Source organism: Panthera tigris, chromosome D1 (assembly GCF_018350195.1).
Source record: "Panthera tigris isolate Pti1 chromosome D1, P.tigris_Pti1_mat1.1, whole genome shotgun sequence".
Classification (NCBI taxonomy): domain Eukaryota; kingdom Metazoa; phylum Chordata; class Mammalia; order Carnivora; family Felidae; genus Panthera; species Panthera tigris.
The window spans coordinates 57,094,240-57,110,782 of NC_056669.1; the positions used below are offsets into that span (position 1 = coordinate 57,094,240).

At 43.3% G+C, this 16,543-nt stretch overlaps 1 protein-coding gene and 1 non-coding gene across 2 annotated transcripts in view; both read left to right on the forward strand.

Annotated features, from left to right (window-relative positions):
- The first annotated feature begins 4,175 nt into the window (after positions 1–4,175).
- P4HA3 (prolyl 4-hydroxylase subunit alpha 3) overlaps positions 4,176–16,543 on the forward strand; it is a 41,186-nt gene continuing 28,818 nt past the window's right edge. Inside the window, exons 1-3 of the mRNA XM_007080926.3 lie at positions 4,176–4,386; positions 13,407–13,549; positions 14,965–15,188. Coding sequence (XP_007080988.2) covers positions 4,187–4,386; positions 13,407–13,549; positions 14,965–15,188 — 567 coding nt within the window. The 5' untranslated portion in view covers positions 4,176–4,186. The remainder of the gene's footprint in view (positions 4,387–13,406; positions 13,550–14,964; positions 15,189–16,543) is intronic.
- On the forward strand, positions 12,186–12,289 carry LOC122231570. The gene has a single exon (XR_006208834.1). It is a non-coding gene; the product is annotated as a U6 spliceosomal RNA (small nuclear RNA).

Here is a 16,543-nt window from a genome sequence, read left to right on the forward strand (position 1 = left end):
AGATTCCATGTTCTTAGTGCCTACCAGAGGCAGTTTGCCATAAAGCCTAAGCTTCAAAGCCCCTAATGTGCACAAACCCTTTCAGAGGCCCTCAGGTTGGGGGGATGAGGGAGCCTAGCAATGTCTTCACATTGCTATATGAATTTTTTAAATTTGCCAAAGAAAACTATTTTAACCACAATCGGTAAAGTTGTTTCTTTCTACTCTGACTTCTCCATTACACTTTCCCTCCTAACACTTCTCTTCATGGTAAGAATGGTGAAATGGCCATGGACCTTTGTTTGCAACTGAGTAGCCCTCTTGGCCTGTTTTCTGCCCATAGAAGATTGGGGGTATTGGTAGGCAGAATAATGGCTCCCTAAAGATGTCCATGCCCTAGTTCCCCAAATCTGAGCCTTTTGGTGTGTGATTAAGTTAAGGATCTTGAGATGGGGAGATTATACTGAATTAATCTTGGTGAGCCTGATGTAATCACAAGGGTCCTTAAAAGAATCAGAGAAGGAGATGCGACAGTAGAAGCAGTCAAATAGAGATTTAAACATGTTACATTGGTTTTGAGGAAGAAGGAAGGGGCTACAAATAAAGAAATGCAGGCAGTCCATAGAAACTGGGAAAAGCAAGGAATAGATTCTCCTGCCAGAACCTCCAGAAGAAACAGCCCTGCTGACACCTTGATTTCAGCCCAGTGAAACCCATTTCAGACTTTTGAACTCCATAAATGTAAGATAATAAATTTGAGTTTTTCCAAGTCACTAAGTTTGAGGTAATTTGTTACAGCAGCAATAGGAAATGGGTACAGGGGTCCAAAGGCATCTTTTTAAATTTCTTTCCTTCCTCCCTCCCTCCCTCCCTATCTTCCTTCCTTCTTCCCTTCCTTCCTTCCTTCCCTTTCCTACCTCTCTCCCTCTCTCTTTCTCTCTCTCTCCCCCTCCCTCCCTCCTTCCTTCTTTTTTCTCCCTCCCTCTTTCTTTTTTCCTTCCTCCCTCCCTCCCTCTTTCTTTTTCTGTTCCTTCCTTCCTTTCTTCCTTCCTTTTTCTTCTTTCTTTCTTTCTTTCTTTCTTTCTTTCTTTCTTTCTCTTTCTTTCTTTCTTTCTTTCTTTCTTTCTTTCTTTCTTTCTTTCTTTCTTTCTTTCTTTCTTTCTCTTTACCCCAATCTGGCAGTACTTCTTCTGATAAAATTATCTTAAAACTTTTTAAAAGTTTGTTTGCTTGGGGCGCCAGGGTGGCTCAGTCGGTTAAGCGTCCGACTTCAGCTCAGGTCACGATCTCACGGTCCGTGAGTTCGAGCCCTGCGTTGGGCTCTGGGCTGATGGCCCAGAGCCTGGAGCCTGCTTCCGATTCTGTGTCTCCCTCTCTTTCTGCTCCTCCCCTGTTCATGCTCTGTCTCTCTCTGTCTCAAAAATAAATAAACGTTAAAAAAAATTAAAAATAAATAAATAAATAAAAGTTTGTTTGCTTATTTATTTAGGTAATCTCTACACTCAACATGGGGCTTTGAGCTCATGAACCTGAGGTCAAGGAAGTCACATGCTTCACTGACTGAGCCAGTCAAATGCCCCTTATCTGAAAATTCTTGGTGATTTCCTATACATCTTATTGGAATCCAGTCCTTTAGATAAAAGCCACATCTATTTTTCTTTCCAGGCCCTTCTCTCACTTGGTCTGAGAGTCAGGATGCTGTGGTACAACAGTCTTAAGATTCTTAGAAACATTTTTGCCTGGTCGAAATAGTCTGCTTTATAGGGGACACTCAAGGCTCTTAGAGGCTCTCTTGTTTACCAGAGAGAATCTAAATGAAATGCCCTTTCTTTGAAGGTCTGCTCGGCATGCCCTTAAATCTTCCTAAAGTTTCAACAAAGAGTCTTTAAAACCATACTTTTGAAAGCTTTTCCTTGAGGTCATGTTTTACTTGTAGTGCTCTGGGCTTGTTCTTTACCCTGCATCACTTCTTTATTTGAGAAATTTTAGATCCTTGGATAGACGGTTAGACCTTCTATATTTCCTCTAAATTTGGCTTAGAAACTGAGCCATTCCTTGTGTGTTTTTTGTATTTTATTGTAGTCTGCCAGAAGAAGCCAGTTGGCACTTTCATCATTCTGCCTGGAGACTTCATTAGCCAGATTCACAATGTAGTTATTAGAATGTCTTCTGTTTTCACATTGCCTGCAGGACAAGCTTCATTAACTGTTCTTCCAGTACAGAACAGCACTCAAGTGCCCTTTTCTCCAGGCTGTTTTCCTTCCTGTCCTTCAATCCCTCATCAACAGTCTCCTGGAGGCCCTTCCAGATTTTGCTAACAGTCTTTATGAGGGCCTTCAAGACTTTGCTAAAGCCAATGACACATGGTTTAAGTTAAGCTCCATCTTTATTCCCTCACTCAGAGACTGGATGCAGGCTTCCCAAGGAAGTTTTGAAATGGCTTGAGGTAAGGTTGCTCTCTGCTGCAGGACAGACCCCAAGGAGCTGACTACTAGAGACTCTCCTGACTACACTCTCTGGAGCTGTGCATCAAATCCTCCCTTGAAAAGGGATCTGGATGATGCATCTCTGTGTCTTCCGTGAGCAGTGCTATGCTGGAGCTGGCTCATAGCTCCTCATGGGAGCCAGTTGTTAACTCTTTACTGTGTTCAGTGATATCATCTCAGTACCTTGAAAGTGGCCATTGTGGGAGTTTACACCACAGAAGTTAGCAAATGTCACACATCGGGACTTTTATTGTCCTGGGGAGCCAGTTTACCAGCACACCTCTGAACTAGTCTATACATAATTAACATTGGGTAAGTTATTTATCCTCTCTGTGCCTCAGTCTTCTTATTTATAAAATGGGACTAATAATCCTCCCTATGCCATAGAGTCAGTATGAGAATTAAATGAGCTAATACATGCAAAATGCTTGGACAGTGCCTAGCACACAGGAAGCACTCAGTAAGTATTAACTATTATTTTTACTCTTGCTGTTGTTATTGCTGTTATTGCCACCTTAAAACTTCCAGTAGATTTTCATAAAGGATAGGCTAACTTTCTTAGTATGTCATGCAATGCAATATAACCTGACAGTTCCAACCACAAGGAACTTTTCATCATTTCTGGAACTCAGACTATTTTTCCATCTCCAAACGTTGGTACATATAGGTACCTTCTGCAAGGAAAGCCCATCCGTCACTTGCCTGTCATCTTCCAGACAATTTCTTTTCATCCTTTTGGACCTGCACACATTGCCTCCTCTGGGAAGCCCTCACCACCACCTACGCATGGCAGGGACTCCCTCCTCAGTGTTGCCGTTGCTCATTGCACAGCCCTCCATTATCCTGATAGCGCTTTATTGTGGTTACTTGTTTATGTCTGTTTCCCCTTGTGAGTCCAGGGTTGGATGTGCTGTTTCTCTGTGTCCTCAGCACAGTAATAGAGGTGCTGAATATTTGTTGAATGGATGAATGAATGAATGAATGAATGAATGAACATTGCCTGGAAAGGTGAGGACAAGAGTAAGTAGCCTAGTAGGATATAATAATAATAATATTTTTGTTTGCTTAAGTAGCCATAGGTATATGGTGTGGAGCAATAACCCAGGACCCCAGCGTTTTAGGTGTGATGGGTCCTAGATTTGTCACACCGTGACCCTGATCGCCTTCACCCTCTTTACCAGAGTTCTGCCTGTCTTTCATGATGGCTCAGATTGTCAAGTCTTCCGTGAAGTGTTTCTTCCTTCCCTCTGCTCTCCCACAGCTCTCCACCCACATCGTCATTACCAACCACATCATTCACTCTCCTGGATTTCCCCTTAAGAATCCAGTGGTGTTTCTGCATTCCCACCCTCCATCTAGAGGGGTGAATACTCGGGGGATGGCGTTGTTCAGCCATAGACCGGTGAATTCATCTCCCACACCCCCTGCCTCTGTTTCCCCCGAGTGTGAACGGGCCACAGCGGAAATCCTTCCCGGGCCCACGTCTTAGCGCGCGGACACGGAGGGCGCAGCAGCCCCCACGCAGGCGGAGGAGCCAGGCGGCAGGCGGGTGGGAGATGGAGAGAGACTGCAGGCGTCAGAGCAAAGGAGGGGAGGGGAGGCCCGAGGCGGGGCTGCAGGGCAGGCGAGCGGCCGGGCGGGGCCGAGAGGCGGGCCCGGCGGGAGCGGCGCGCGCCAGGGGCCTGGCGGGACCGTCCGAGGGGACGCGCGCGAGCGCCGGCATGGGCCCCGCGGCGCGGCTGGCGGCGCTGCTGGCTGTCCTGGCGCTCCGGGCAGGGGACCCGACGGGAGCCGCGGCGCGGGGGGACACGTTCTCGGCGCTGACCAGCGTTGCGCGCGCCCTGGCTCCCGAGCGCCGGCTGCTGGGACTGCTGCGGCGCTACCTGCGCGGGGAGGAGGCGCGGCTGCGGGACCTGACCAGGTGAGGGCACGGGTTTGGGGCGGGAGGGAGCCCCAGGGGCGCCGCAGTCGGGGAGACTGAGTCAGAGGACCAGACCGAGACACCCTGCTCTACGGTGGCGGGCGACTCGGTCTCGTTGTCCCTCTGCGTGGGACCTCAGACTCGATTTGAGACTGGGTAAGAGCCTCGCTAGACCGTGAGACTGAGACACCGTGGCCCAGTGTGACGGTCAGGTCCAGTGTGCGGGACCCCGAGATAGCCCCGAGGTGTGGCCCGAGGCATGAGGTCGTGGCGAAACAGATTGAGTGGGACCCCAGGGACGCCGTGTCACACGGAGTGGAGTCTCGAACTCCGTTGCGCGCGCACACACACACACACACACACACACACTAGCACCCCAGAGCCATACTCACACAGCCAAGTTGATAGCTGTGCAAAAGTGTAGTGGGGTGACTCGGGCTGAGGAGGAAGGACCTCACAAGGCACTGTGTCCAGCTGTGTGGGGCCCCAGGCTCTGTGTCACAGAGACACAGCAAGACTACAAGAGTGAGAGAGAGAAAATATTGTGAGGCTGTAGCCGTGTGTGGTGGCCATGTGACCCAGAGGACTAGTGTTTAGTATGAAGTGACTCTCTGTGACCGTGTATGAGATTTACATGCCTCTGGGACTGCGTGGGCAGCCACTATGGATATCTCTGTGTCTCTAATGAATGCTGCTTGTACAGCTCACTATATGACTAATGCTTCATGTTCATTAACTCATTCAACACACACGTTTGAGTGCCTGTTGTGAGCCAGGCACTGCTCCAGGCAGTGGGGATAAAATGGTGAACAAGACCCAACCCTGACCTCAAGGAGCTTGGAGTCCATAGCATTTGTTTCCTTTGCTTCAACTCTCCCTTCTCTCCCCATATATAAGAGCTCTCTAAATTCTAAATACAAGGGGCGACTGGGTGGCTCAGTCGGTTGGGCGTCTGACTTTGGCTCAGGTCATGATCTCGCGATTCATGAGTTCGAGCCCCGCATCAGGCTCTGTGCTGACAGCTCAGAGCCTGGAGCCTGTTTCAGATTCTGTGTCTCCCCCTCTCTCTGCCCCTCCCCTGCTCATGCTCTGTCTCTCTCTGTCTCAAAAAAAAATTTAAAAAAAAATTAAATTCTAAATACAAGGTAACTGACATTTGATATGTGTATGTTGACATCAAGAAAACACTGGGGAGGAGTGCCTGGGTGGTTCAGTCATTTAAGTGTCTGACTCTTGATTTCCACTCAGGTCATTATCTTGCGGTTTGTGAGTTCAAGCCCCGCGTAGGGCTGTGTGCTCACAGCTCAGAACCTGGAGGCTGCTTCAGATTCTGTGTCTCCCGCTCTCTCTGCCCCTCCCCCGCTCATGCTCTGTCTCTCTCTCTCTCTCTCTCTCTCTCTCTCAAAAAATAAACATGAAAAAAATTAAAAAAAAAACACTGGAGGAAAAACATACTTGATACTAGAGGATTATGGGTATAGCACACACAAGCAAATGCTCAGCTGTACTGTTTTGCTATGAAATCAACACACTCTAGTGCTACACACTGACATAAAATACTATATATAGACTTGGAATACAGGCACTGTAATCATGTATTGACTGTCAGTGTCAAACTCTGAAAGATGAATGATTGTATTATGGTACCATGTGTTGGAATAGGTGTTGTGCCTTCTCTGCTTGGGACATTAAGAAGTCTACAGCAGTGGTGTAACCACATTGCTAACTGAATATATTAATACAGCTCTACATCATCTGACTCTCTGCTGAGCCGAGACAACAGAGACCTGTCTCACAATGTGCTGCTGATAAAACTGAGTTGAGTGTATGTGATAGTAATACCGATTCTGGGGCACATGGGAAGAAGGTGTGTGGGGATGCTATGGCTGTATAAGAGAGCCCGGGTCGGAGAGAATCAGTTTGTGTATGGAAGTGTGTGTGAAAGATCTTGTTTGTTACTCAGTAGTGACTGAATGATGATGTAAGTTGGTATGTGCTTTTAAGTATGTAGCTTGCATATAAGCAGTTAATGCATGTTTAAATTCACTATTAGTTTGAAAGAGTATGAATACACACACATGTACACACACAAAATGTATGTATTCTAACAATAAAGATATTTTCTTTTTTTTACCACTTTATCTTTTTTTAATTTACATCTAAGTTAGTTAGCCTATAGTGCAACAATGATTTCAGGAGTAGATTCCTTAGTGCCCCTTTACCATTTAGCCCATCCCCCCTCCCACACCCCTCCAGTAACCCTCTGTTTGTTCTCCATATTTAAGAGTCTCTTATGTTTTGTCCCCCTCCCTGTTTTTATAGTATGTTTTGCTTCCCTTCCCTTATGTTCATTATATTATTTTTTGCTTCCCTTCCCTTATGTTCATCTGTTTTGTATCTTAAAGTCCTCATATGAGTGAAGTCATATGATATTTGTCTTTCTCTGACTGACTAATTTCACTTAGCATAATACCCTCTGTCTAGTTCCATCCATGTAGTTGCAAATGGCAAGATTTCATTCTTTTTGATTGCCGAGTAATACTCCATTTTATATATATACCACATCTTCTTTATCCATTCATCCATCGATGGACATTTGGGCTCTTTCCATACTTTGGCTGTTGTTGATAGTGCTGCTATAAACATTGGGGTGCATGTGCCCCTTCAAAATGGCATACCTGTATCCCCTTAGATAGATGACTAGTAGTGCAATTGCTGGGTTGTAGGGTAGTTCTATTTTTAATTTTTTGAAGAACCTCCATACTGTTTTCCAGAGTGTCTGCACCAGTTTGCATTCCCACCAGCAGTGCAAAAGAGATCCTCTTTCTCTACATCCTTGCCAACATCTGTTGTTGCCTGACTTGTTAATGTTAGCCATTCTGACAGGTGTGAGGTGGTATTTCATTGTGGTTTTGATTTGTATTTCCCTGATGATGAGTGATGTGGAGCATTTTTTCATGTGTCTGTTGGCCATCTGGATGTCTTCTTTCGAGAAGTGTCTATTCATGTCTAAAAAATGATATTTTCAATAATTCTTGTCACTCTTCAGAGTTGCAATTAAGTTTATTTATTTGTTTTGAGAGAGACAGAGAGAGTGTGGGGGGTGCAGAGAGAAAGGGAGAGGGAGAGAGAATTCCAAGCAGGCTCCCCACTGTCAGCACAGAGCCCCATGCGGGGCTCAAACTCACAAATCACGAGATCAGGACCTGAGGCAAAATCAAGAGTCAGATGCTTCACCAGCTGAACCAGCCAGGTGCCCCTGGGTCTACTCTATAAAGCAAAATGTTTTAATTTTGTTCTCAGTCCACATGCATTGGAGTCTCGGTTTGTTGGTGGAAATAAAAGACTCTTCTCTTTAATTTGAGATCCCAACATGCTCCCTGCTACCTACGTGCTCCTCTTTATTTCGATGGCTCAGATAGAGATGGGGAGGTTAGAATCCTGATGCTGGGCCTCTCAGGGAACAGGTTCAGAACTGAGAGTTTGCAGTGCTGATCAAAGTGACTGGCAGAGGGGATGGGGGGCAGGGCTCTGATGCTGGTCTCCTTTACTGTATTATCACTATTGTCGTTGTTACAGCTTTGTCAGAGAATACTAATCTCATTTGATTCTTACACACAGTGTTTTGAAATAGGTTTGTACTACTCTCTTAAACAAATGAGCCCAGATAATAAAAAAGAATCATGTGAATATGATAAGACTAAAATTTAGTACCTTATCCCAGATAGTAGGGTAGCAAATCCAGGACTAGGACCTAGTTTTTTTGATGGTTTCTTTCTATCGTGCCATGATGTCCTGACTGCTTGCTTTATCTGATGTGCCGGGACCCAGACCAAGCCCCATAACTCCTGAGGTTTTATGAGCAACTGGTGCACATAGTGGTTAAGAGTCTGGATTCAGGAATTTAACAGACCTCTGTTTGAATCCTTGGCTCTGACTTTGGGCAAGTTCCTTTACCTACATTCTGTAAAATGATGATAATGATAGTACCTACCCCACAGAGTTGTTGGAAGGATTAAGTACCACGTAAAGGTTATTTATCATTTTGCTTGGAATGTAATAAATGCTTAACAAATGTTAGCTCCAACTGTATGATTTTTATTTTGAGACCGCCTGGTGAACCTAGACTCTGCTTTTGGCTCTAAGCAGTAACTAAGATTGTGAGAGCCCAGATAAAAAAGAATCAGAAAAATTCTAGATCCTTTTCTCATATGACTTATGAGCATTTAATTTCACAAAGTTTAGCGTGGTATTTTACAGACTGTCTGTTCTTTAGTCAGTGCTTTAAAATTTAGTGAAATGTTTGCTTTTGAGAACAAGAATTTTGGCAATTCTTGTTCATTTTCCTATACTCCCAATCTGGTGACCTAATGTAACTTGAGATGTTATTTCTAAGGGACTCAGTTGATATTCTTCTTTAAATTTCTGAATTTAGCAATAAAATATTTTTCGATGTTGAAACTACGTCTTACCCCAAGTTAATGAAGAAAAAATTTTACCAGTTATAGTATATATAATTATATACCGGTATAGTGTAAATACTAGTTTTATATCTATAGATAACAGTTGTTGTAGTTTTTAAAAAACTACCAAAATTGAAAGAGTAAAATCAGCAGCAATAATTTTTCTGTTAGGAATTAAACATTCAGGATGTCTCAGAAGAACTGAGACAAAGCCATTTCTGAATTCCCAAGGAGAAACATATTGAATTAAAAAAGCTCATGTATTGCGGTTGGATAACCTACCCAGGCTATGTTTAATGCGGTATTGGATTGCGAATTTTATGTGCACATTCTTGAAGCAAAGGATCTGATTTTCCACTCTCAGCAACATTTGTTAAAGCAAAAAGCCATTTAGGAAACCTTGAGGTTTGAATTCAGCATCCAGTAACTCGGTCTCTGAAAACCAGCTATTTGCTCAAAGGCTGGGAATAAGGCCAACGTTTAGATTCCAAGCCAGTCTCAGATATCTGTTGATAGGTTTTTTTTTCTTTGTGTGACAGAAAAATGACGTATCTGAACACTGAATTGAATCATGTGGTGCAGTAGAGATCAAACCCCTGCCTTAAATAAACTGACACCGTAATACAAAGTGGGGTGTGAAGAGAACAAGGAGCTAGTGCTTTTGATGTGCTGGAGGACTTGGGGGAAATTTTCACCTCACTGCCTTCCTTCTTTCCTCTGATGCCTATTAAACGTTAGTCCTCAAGCACTAAGTGAAGAATCTATTCAGTTATGGAAAAGATGATGGAAAGAGAGAATAGAATGGTCGTGCCGAAAGAATCCATAGAGATCTTCTAGACTAGACCAGTTCTGTCATTTTAATTTTTTTAAATGTTTATTTATGGGAGAGAGAGAGAGAGACAGAGCACGAGCGGGGGAGGGGCCGAAAGCGAGGGAGACACTGAATCTGAAGCAGGCTTTAGACTCTGAGCTGTCAGCACAGAGCCCCACACGGAACTCGAACCCATAAACTGACAGATCATGACCTGAGCCGAAGTCAGATGCTTAACCGACTGAGCCACCCAGGCGCCCCCAGTTCTATCATTTTATAGATGAGGAAACTGACAGATAGTTGGGGGCTGTGTCAGGATACCTCTCAGGTCTCCTTCCAATCCAACTGTCTATGAAATTACTGCCCCCTCAGCCTCAGTTGTCCTTGGACACTTACTCTTCAGGCTGGACTCAGGCCCAAGTCTCTGCTTGCTTTAAGTGTTTTCGTCTAGCAGTGGAATATCTTCCACTAAGTAGTTCCATATGGAGCTGAAGCAGGAAATAATGGGCAGTAAAAAAAAAAAAAAAATCCCACACCCTGGAGGCCGGTTTAGTTTTTAAAACCGTAGAGTAGCCACTGTCAAAGTGCACTGTCTCGGGATCAGAGACATCCTCAGGCTTGACAGAGCTCTCATTTCCTCCCTGGAAATGAGATTCTTGTTCTTAGTTTGTGCTTGAACTCTTGGCTCCCTGGAAGCACCTGGAGGTAAATCATCTTCTGTTTCAGGCTCCATTCCCAGTGGCGGGCTCCACCCTTGAGAAATCCTTAGGGCCGACTCAGCTTCAGGGGAGTGAATCCCTCCACCCTGCCACTCCTCTATTCTTTACTTTCATCCCTTTCTGCTCACTGAAGTCTTCCACTCTGGCCAAAGGAGTCACACACTCTTGAGCACATTCCTATAAATACATATCCTTTTCATTTTGCACACACTTTTTTCTTTTACGTCCATTGTTGTTATTATATTGTTCTTGAAATTAATAATTTTAAGACAAGAAAAAGTTTAAAAAAAATTTTTTAAATGTTTATATATTTTGAGAGAGAGTGGGAGACACAGAATCTGAAGCAGACTCCAGGCTCTGAGCTGTCAGCACAGAGCCCATTGTAGGGCTTGAACTCATGTGCTGTGAGATCATGACCTGAGCCAAAGTCAGACGTTTAACCAACTAAGCCACCCAGGCGCCCCAAAATAAGAAAAAAATTTTAGAGGTTTACAGCTGGAACTCTCAGGACTGCCTTATTATAACTGATAATTTAATAATGTTAATTCCAATAGTGTGTTATAAATGGAATAACCTTAATATGCCAGGAAAGGAAACAACTTTTTTTTTTTACTGTTTATTTATTTTTGAGAGAGAAAGAGCGCTACGGGGGAGGGGCAGATAGCGAGGGAGACACAGTAACTGAAGCAGGCTCCAGGTTCTGAGCTGTAAGCACAGAGCCCGACAAGGAGCTCGAACCCACAAACCTTGAGATCATGACCTGAGCCGAAGTCTGGTGTTTAACTGACTGAGCCACCCAGGCGCCCCAGGAAACAGCATCTTTTGCTTGTGTGAATACTTTGTAGGACATCTGAAGAGAGAAATTAACTAGAAAGATGATCACTTCTGGTCCCACCATTTCTGGCCCTTTTCTACACATGTCGGCAAGCCAGAGAGGCTGGAAGCATGCTCGATGACCCCACGTTTACATCCCCCATTACAACCATCACCAGTTTCTATGTGGCCTGCTCCCTAAATAGCTTCATTGAATCTATCCCATTCGCAGCCCCCACTGTCATTATTATGGTTCAGACTCTCCTTACTCTTGCTTACAGTTTTGAATTGACCTCCTAACTGGTCTATCTGCCTCTGGTCATTCCCATTTCTGAACCCTCTTTCTCACCCTCTCATGAATTTATATATATAAACATGTCAGTGTGTCTGACTCTCACTTAAAACTTTTTGGTGGCTTGTGGGGTGCTCCTCACTTTTCCAGGCTAATCTACCCTATCCTCCAGCAGTGCTGAACAGCTTATATTCCCCTACCAGTTCTCTCTGTCCCTTCACACAGGTTGAGCTGTCTCTGCCTGCCTCTCCTCCCTTCCTCACTATTTGCAAGTTTTAGTTTATTATGTCCTCTGTAAAACTATCCCTGACTTGCTCTGGCCAAATTAATTCCCCCCTCTCCTTACGGCCCCCTAAGCCTTGTTCTTAAATCTGGTGTTCATCTGTAATATAATTATTTGTGTCTTATCTACTAGTCTGTGAGTCCTTGAGACTGAGGTTATTGTCTTATTCAAAATTCTGTTCCTAGATCCTAGAAGAGTATATATTAGTCATTCTTTCATAGAACTATTTATTGAATTTAGGTATAGAGTGATGAGAAAAACAGCTATCTTCTTGTTCATGAAATTCTCGAGCATTGGACCCTGTTCTTGACTTTGCATCCCCAGCATCTAGCATGGAGTCTGACATCTGGCAAGCAACCATTGTAGACTGACGTATTGAATGAATAAATATATCAAGCCTCTGTGCTCTGGTACATGTTGGTCCCTGTTGACTCAAAAAATATTCTGCCTACAATACAGAGAAGTTGAGCATGGTTTCTGCACAAGGATGCCATATGAATTCATGAAGTGTTCCATATTTTTTGAATCACTTTGTTGTGCACTTGAAACTAACGTAACACTGTGTGTCAACTATACTCAAGTTAAAAAAAAAGAACTAGGGTGTCTGAGTGGCTCAGTCAGTTAAGCATCCAACTTCAGCTCAGGTCATGAACTCGTGGTTTGTGAGTTCAAGCCCCGCGTAGGGTTCTGTGCTGACAGCTTAGAGCCTGGAGGCTGTTTCGGATTCTGTCTGTCTCTCATTCTCTGCCTCTATGCTGCTCGCATTCTGTCTCTCTCAAAAATAAATAAACATTCTAAATAAATAAATAAATAAATAAATAAATAAATAAATAAATAAATAAATTCTTCCTTTCTTTGTTCTAGTTCCATGGAAACAATAGGGCAAAATCAGCTGATAATAAACTTCAGAGTCAAATCTGGCTTTGTCACTCACAGAAAGTGTGGCCTTGTTTCAGTTTTCTCTCCCTGTAAAATGGGCATGATAAAATCTACTCTAAGGGTCGTTTGGGGGGTTAAATGAGACAATATATTTAGAGCACTTAGCAGGATGCCTAATAGAGGTAAAGCTCAGTAAGCAGTAGCTATCAAATGTTTCATCCTTTAGGACTCAGATCAAGTGCCATTTCCTCTGGGAAGTCTTCCCTTACACCTTCTAACTCCCACCTGGGTTAGGGGCCCTGCCTACAAATTGCTGTAACATTACATAGCATTGCAAGCTTATGTCTCATGGCAGGTATCACAGTTATTGCAATTAATGGAACAACATTTTTGAGCTTCTACCAGATTCTAAGTATTGAATATAGAGTGATGAGGGAAAAAAAAAAAAAGATTTTCTGGTTTGTGAATTCCTTGGAACATCTACCCTGTCTTGCCTTTGTATCTTTAGCATCTAGTGTGGTGCCTGGTGTTCTGTAATTGACCAATAGAGACTGACTCACTGAATGAACAAATGAATGGATCTTCTTTTGTTGTGTTGGTAGTTTTCATATTCTTTGTGCTTATTGGTTAGACTATTACATGAGTCTCGAGGGCGTCATGTTTCATTTTTAACGACTCTAAATGTACATACACCATGCTAGCCTTTACTAGGGGCAGTGGCTATCTCAGTAAGTGAGATCATTCAATTCCTCTCTTCCAGATTCTATGACAAGGTGCTTTCTTTGCATGAGGATTCAGCAACTCCTGTGTCTAACCCTCTGCTTGCATTTACTCTCATCAAACGCCTACAGTCTGACTGGAGGAATGTGGTACATAGTCTGGAGGCCAGTGAGAACATCCGAGGTAATGAGGAGGAGGGCTGGAGGGTAAGAGAAGATTCTATCTCCTGACTCTGGAAAGGAGAGAGATTCTGGTGGAATGTGATGAAGGGTAATGAAGTGGGTAGGTATTACTCGATCTTCTCAGCTCTAGCGATTACCAAGGACTAGGTCCCCTTGTTAATATGTTTATATGAAAGTACATTAGAAAGCACCTTCATATCCATTATTTCATTTGATCTTCACTACAACCCTATGGAGAAGTACAGGTTATATCATTCCGTTTACGTATTTGTCTGATAATTTCTATTTTATTAAATTGACACTATAACGTGATCTGTAGCAAGGTCAGTTTCCTCATTTATTCTACTTTTGTTTTTGTTTTTAAAATATTTCTTTATTAAGATACAAAAGAGATGAACACAAGGGAAGGGAGGCAGAAATGATATAAAAACAGGGAGGGGGACAAAACATAAGAGACTCTTAAATCTAGAGAACAAACTGAGGATTGCTGAAGGGGTTGTGGGTGGGGAGGCAGGCTAAGTGGGCAAGGGGCATTAAGGAGGGCACTCTTTGGGATGAGCACTGGGTGTTACATATAGGGGATGAACCACTGGATTCTACTCCTGAAATCATTATTGCACTATATGTTAACTTGGATGTAAATTTTTAAAAAATTTATTTATTTATTTATTTTGAGAAAGAGCAGGGGAAGGGCAGAAAGAGAGAAGGAAAGAGAGAATCGCAAGCAAGTTCTGCTGTGTCAGCCAGAGACCGACGAGGGGCTTGATCCCATGGACTGTGAGGTCATGACCTGAGCTGAAATCAAGAGTTGGATGCTCAACTGACTGAGCCACCCAGGCACCCCTAATTTATTCTACTTTGACTTGAAGAAATTTTTTGACTTTGGGGAAGTTAAGAGGAAGAAGAGTTGTCCCCGCAAAGGACAAGATTCCTGGAGACAGGATGGAACAACACGTGCTTCAGTTTTTACTAGAAAGCTTTTTTTCCTCATTCAGAAGATTGTATTAAGCATCTGCTCTGTGCCAGGAGTTGTGCTTGCCACGGGGAATAAAAACACATAAAACAGAGGCACCTGGGTGGCTCAGTCGGTTACGCATCCGACCAGTTCAGGACATGATCTCGTGTTCGTGGATTCAAGCCCCATATCAGGCTCTGTGCTGACGGCTCAAGAGCCTGGAGCTTGCTTTGGATTCTGTGTCTCCCTCTCTCTCTGACCCTCCTCTGCTCACTCTCTGTCTCTCTCTCAAAAATAAAAAAAACATTGAAAATAAATTAAAAAAATAAAAATAGAAACACATACAACATTATCTTTGCTCATGAAATATTTGACTAGGTGATTATGCCTTGCATGTATCAAATGCTCACCACCTGTTTTTTGAAGGATGGGGTGGATTGATGTTTTTACTGCCCTTACAGCTCTGAAAGATGGTTATGAGAAGGTGGAGCAGGACCTGCCAGCCTTTGAGGACCTTGAGGGAGCAGCGAGGGCCCTGATGCGGCTACAGGATGTGTACATGCTCAACGTGAAGGGCCTTGCCCAGGGTGTCTTTCAGAGAGTCACTGGCTCCGCCGTCACTGACCTGTACAGTCCCAGACGGCTCTTCTCCCTGACAGCAGATGACTGCTTCCAAGTTGGCAAGGTAACAATATTCAGAGAGAGAGCGAATTGTTCAGCTCTAATTTCTCAAGGATGAAATAACTATATCCTGATTGCTTTTACATACTTTCAGTCCTTCCAGCAAACTTGGAAACTTGGTATTATTCCCCACTTTCAGATGAAGAAGCCGAGGATCAGACAGGGAAATAATTTGCCCAAGGTTACGCAATTTTAAGTAGCAGAAATAAATTTTGAACCCAGGTCTTTTAACTCCAAATCACGTGTCCTTTCCATGATAGCTAAGGTGATCACATATGCCGGCCACTTTTGAGAGTGAAGGGGGTGTTATTAGTTATGCCAGGATGACAGACAAACTGGGACTGAGCTGGGAGAAATGGTCTTGTGGTCATCCCAACAGTAGCACCCTGCCAGCAGATGAACAGCTGGGTGGAGAGGAAAAGCAGGGTCCAAGGGTGGGGAAAGGGATAAGAGGTGGAGATGTGAAGGTAAGATCATGGAAACCAGGCTCCTGAGACTTTCTGGAATCCCTTGCAACATTTCCTAAGCATTTAGAAGTACTAAATTCAAGTAGTGTCAAAAAGCGGAGGGCATTTATTTTAACATTCCTTGAGGAAATAAACTTCAGGAACTTTCCATATGAGATATTTAGCCGATCTTTGATCATAACTTATAAGTACACTTGAGGTCACTTTACAATATACTCTTTGTTAGCCTTTGCCTTAATAAGTAATGGAGTAAATCCTTTTTAATTTTGGAGACGTGTATTGCAGGAAAGTGAATTTTCCCGGCAGACATGAGAGTGGGCCTCAGGTGCCCTGATTTCAAGTTTTGTGGATCAGTCTTCCAAATTAATGTAGGGTGTGTTGCCTAAGCCTCTCTATATACCATTTTTCCTTTTCTAATATTGTGATGGAATCAGAGCTCAACCATCAGGTTCATGGCTAATTTAAATTTAAGCCAGTTAAAATAGTTCTGTGTATGGAACCAATGTACGCTTGATTTGTGAAGCCTTTATGAGACGAAAACCATATGTTGAAAATTCAGTAAGTCACTTCCTGAAAGCTTTATTGGCAGTCTTAATTTCTGTATTTATTCACTTATTTTAAAAGATAAAACGTTTCTAATATAAGAAAGGTATATAAAATAACAAGCAATTATATCTATAACCGGAGATGAAATATGTTTAAATTTTGCAATATTTGTTTCAGATTTTTAAAAAGGAATTTACATAAAACTTAAGGCATTTAAGTTAATATTAAAAAATGAATTTAGGGGCACCTGGGTGACGCAGTCAGTTAAGTGTCCGACTCTTTATCTCAGCTCAGGTCATGACCTCAGAGCTCGTGGATTTAAGCCCTGCATTGGGCTCTGCACCGA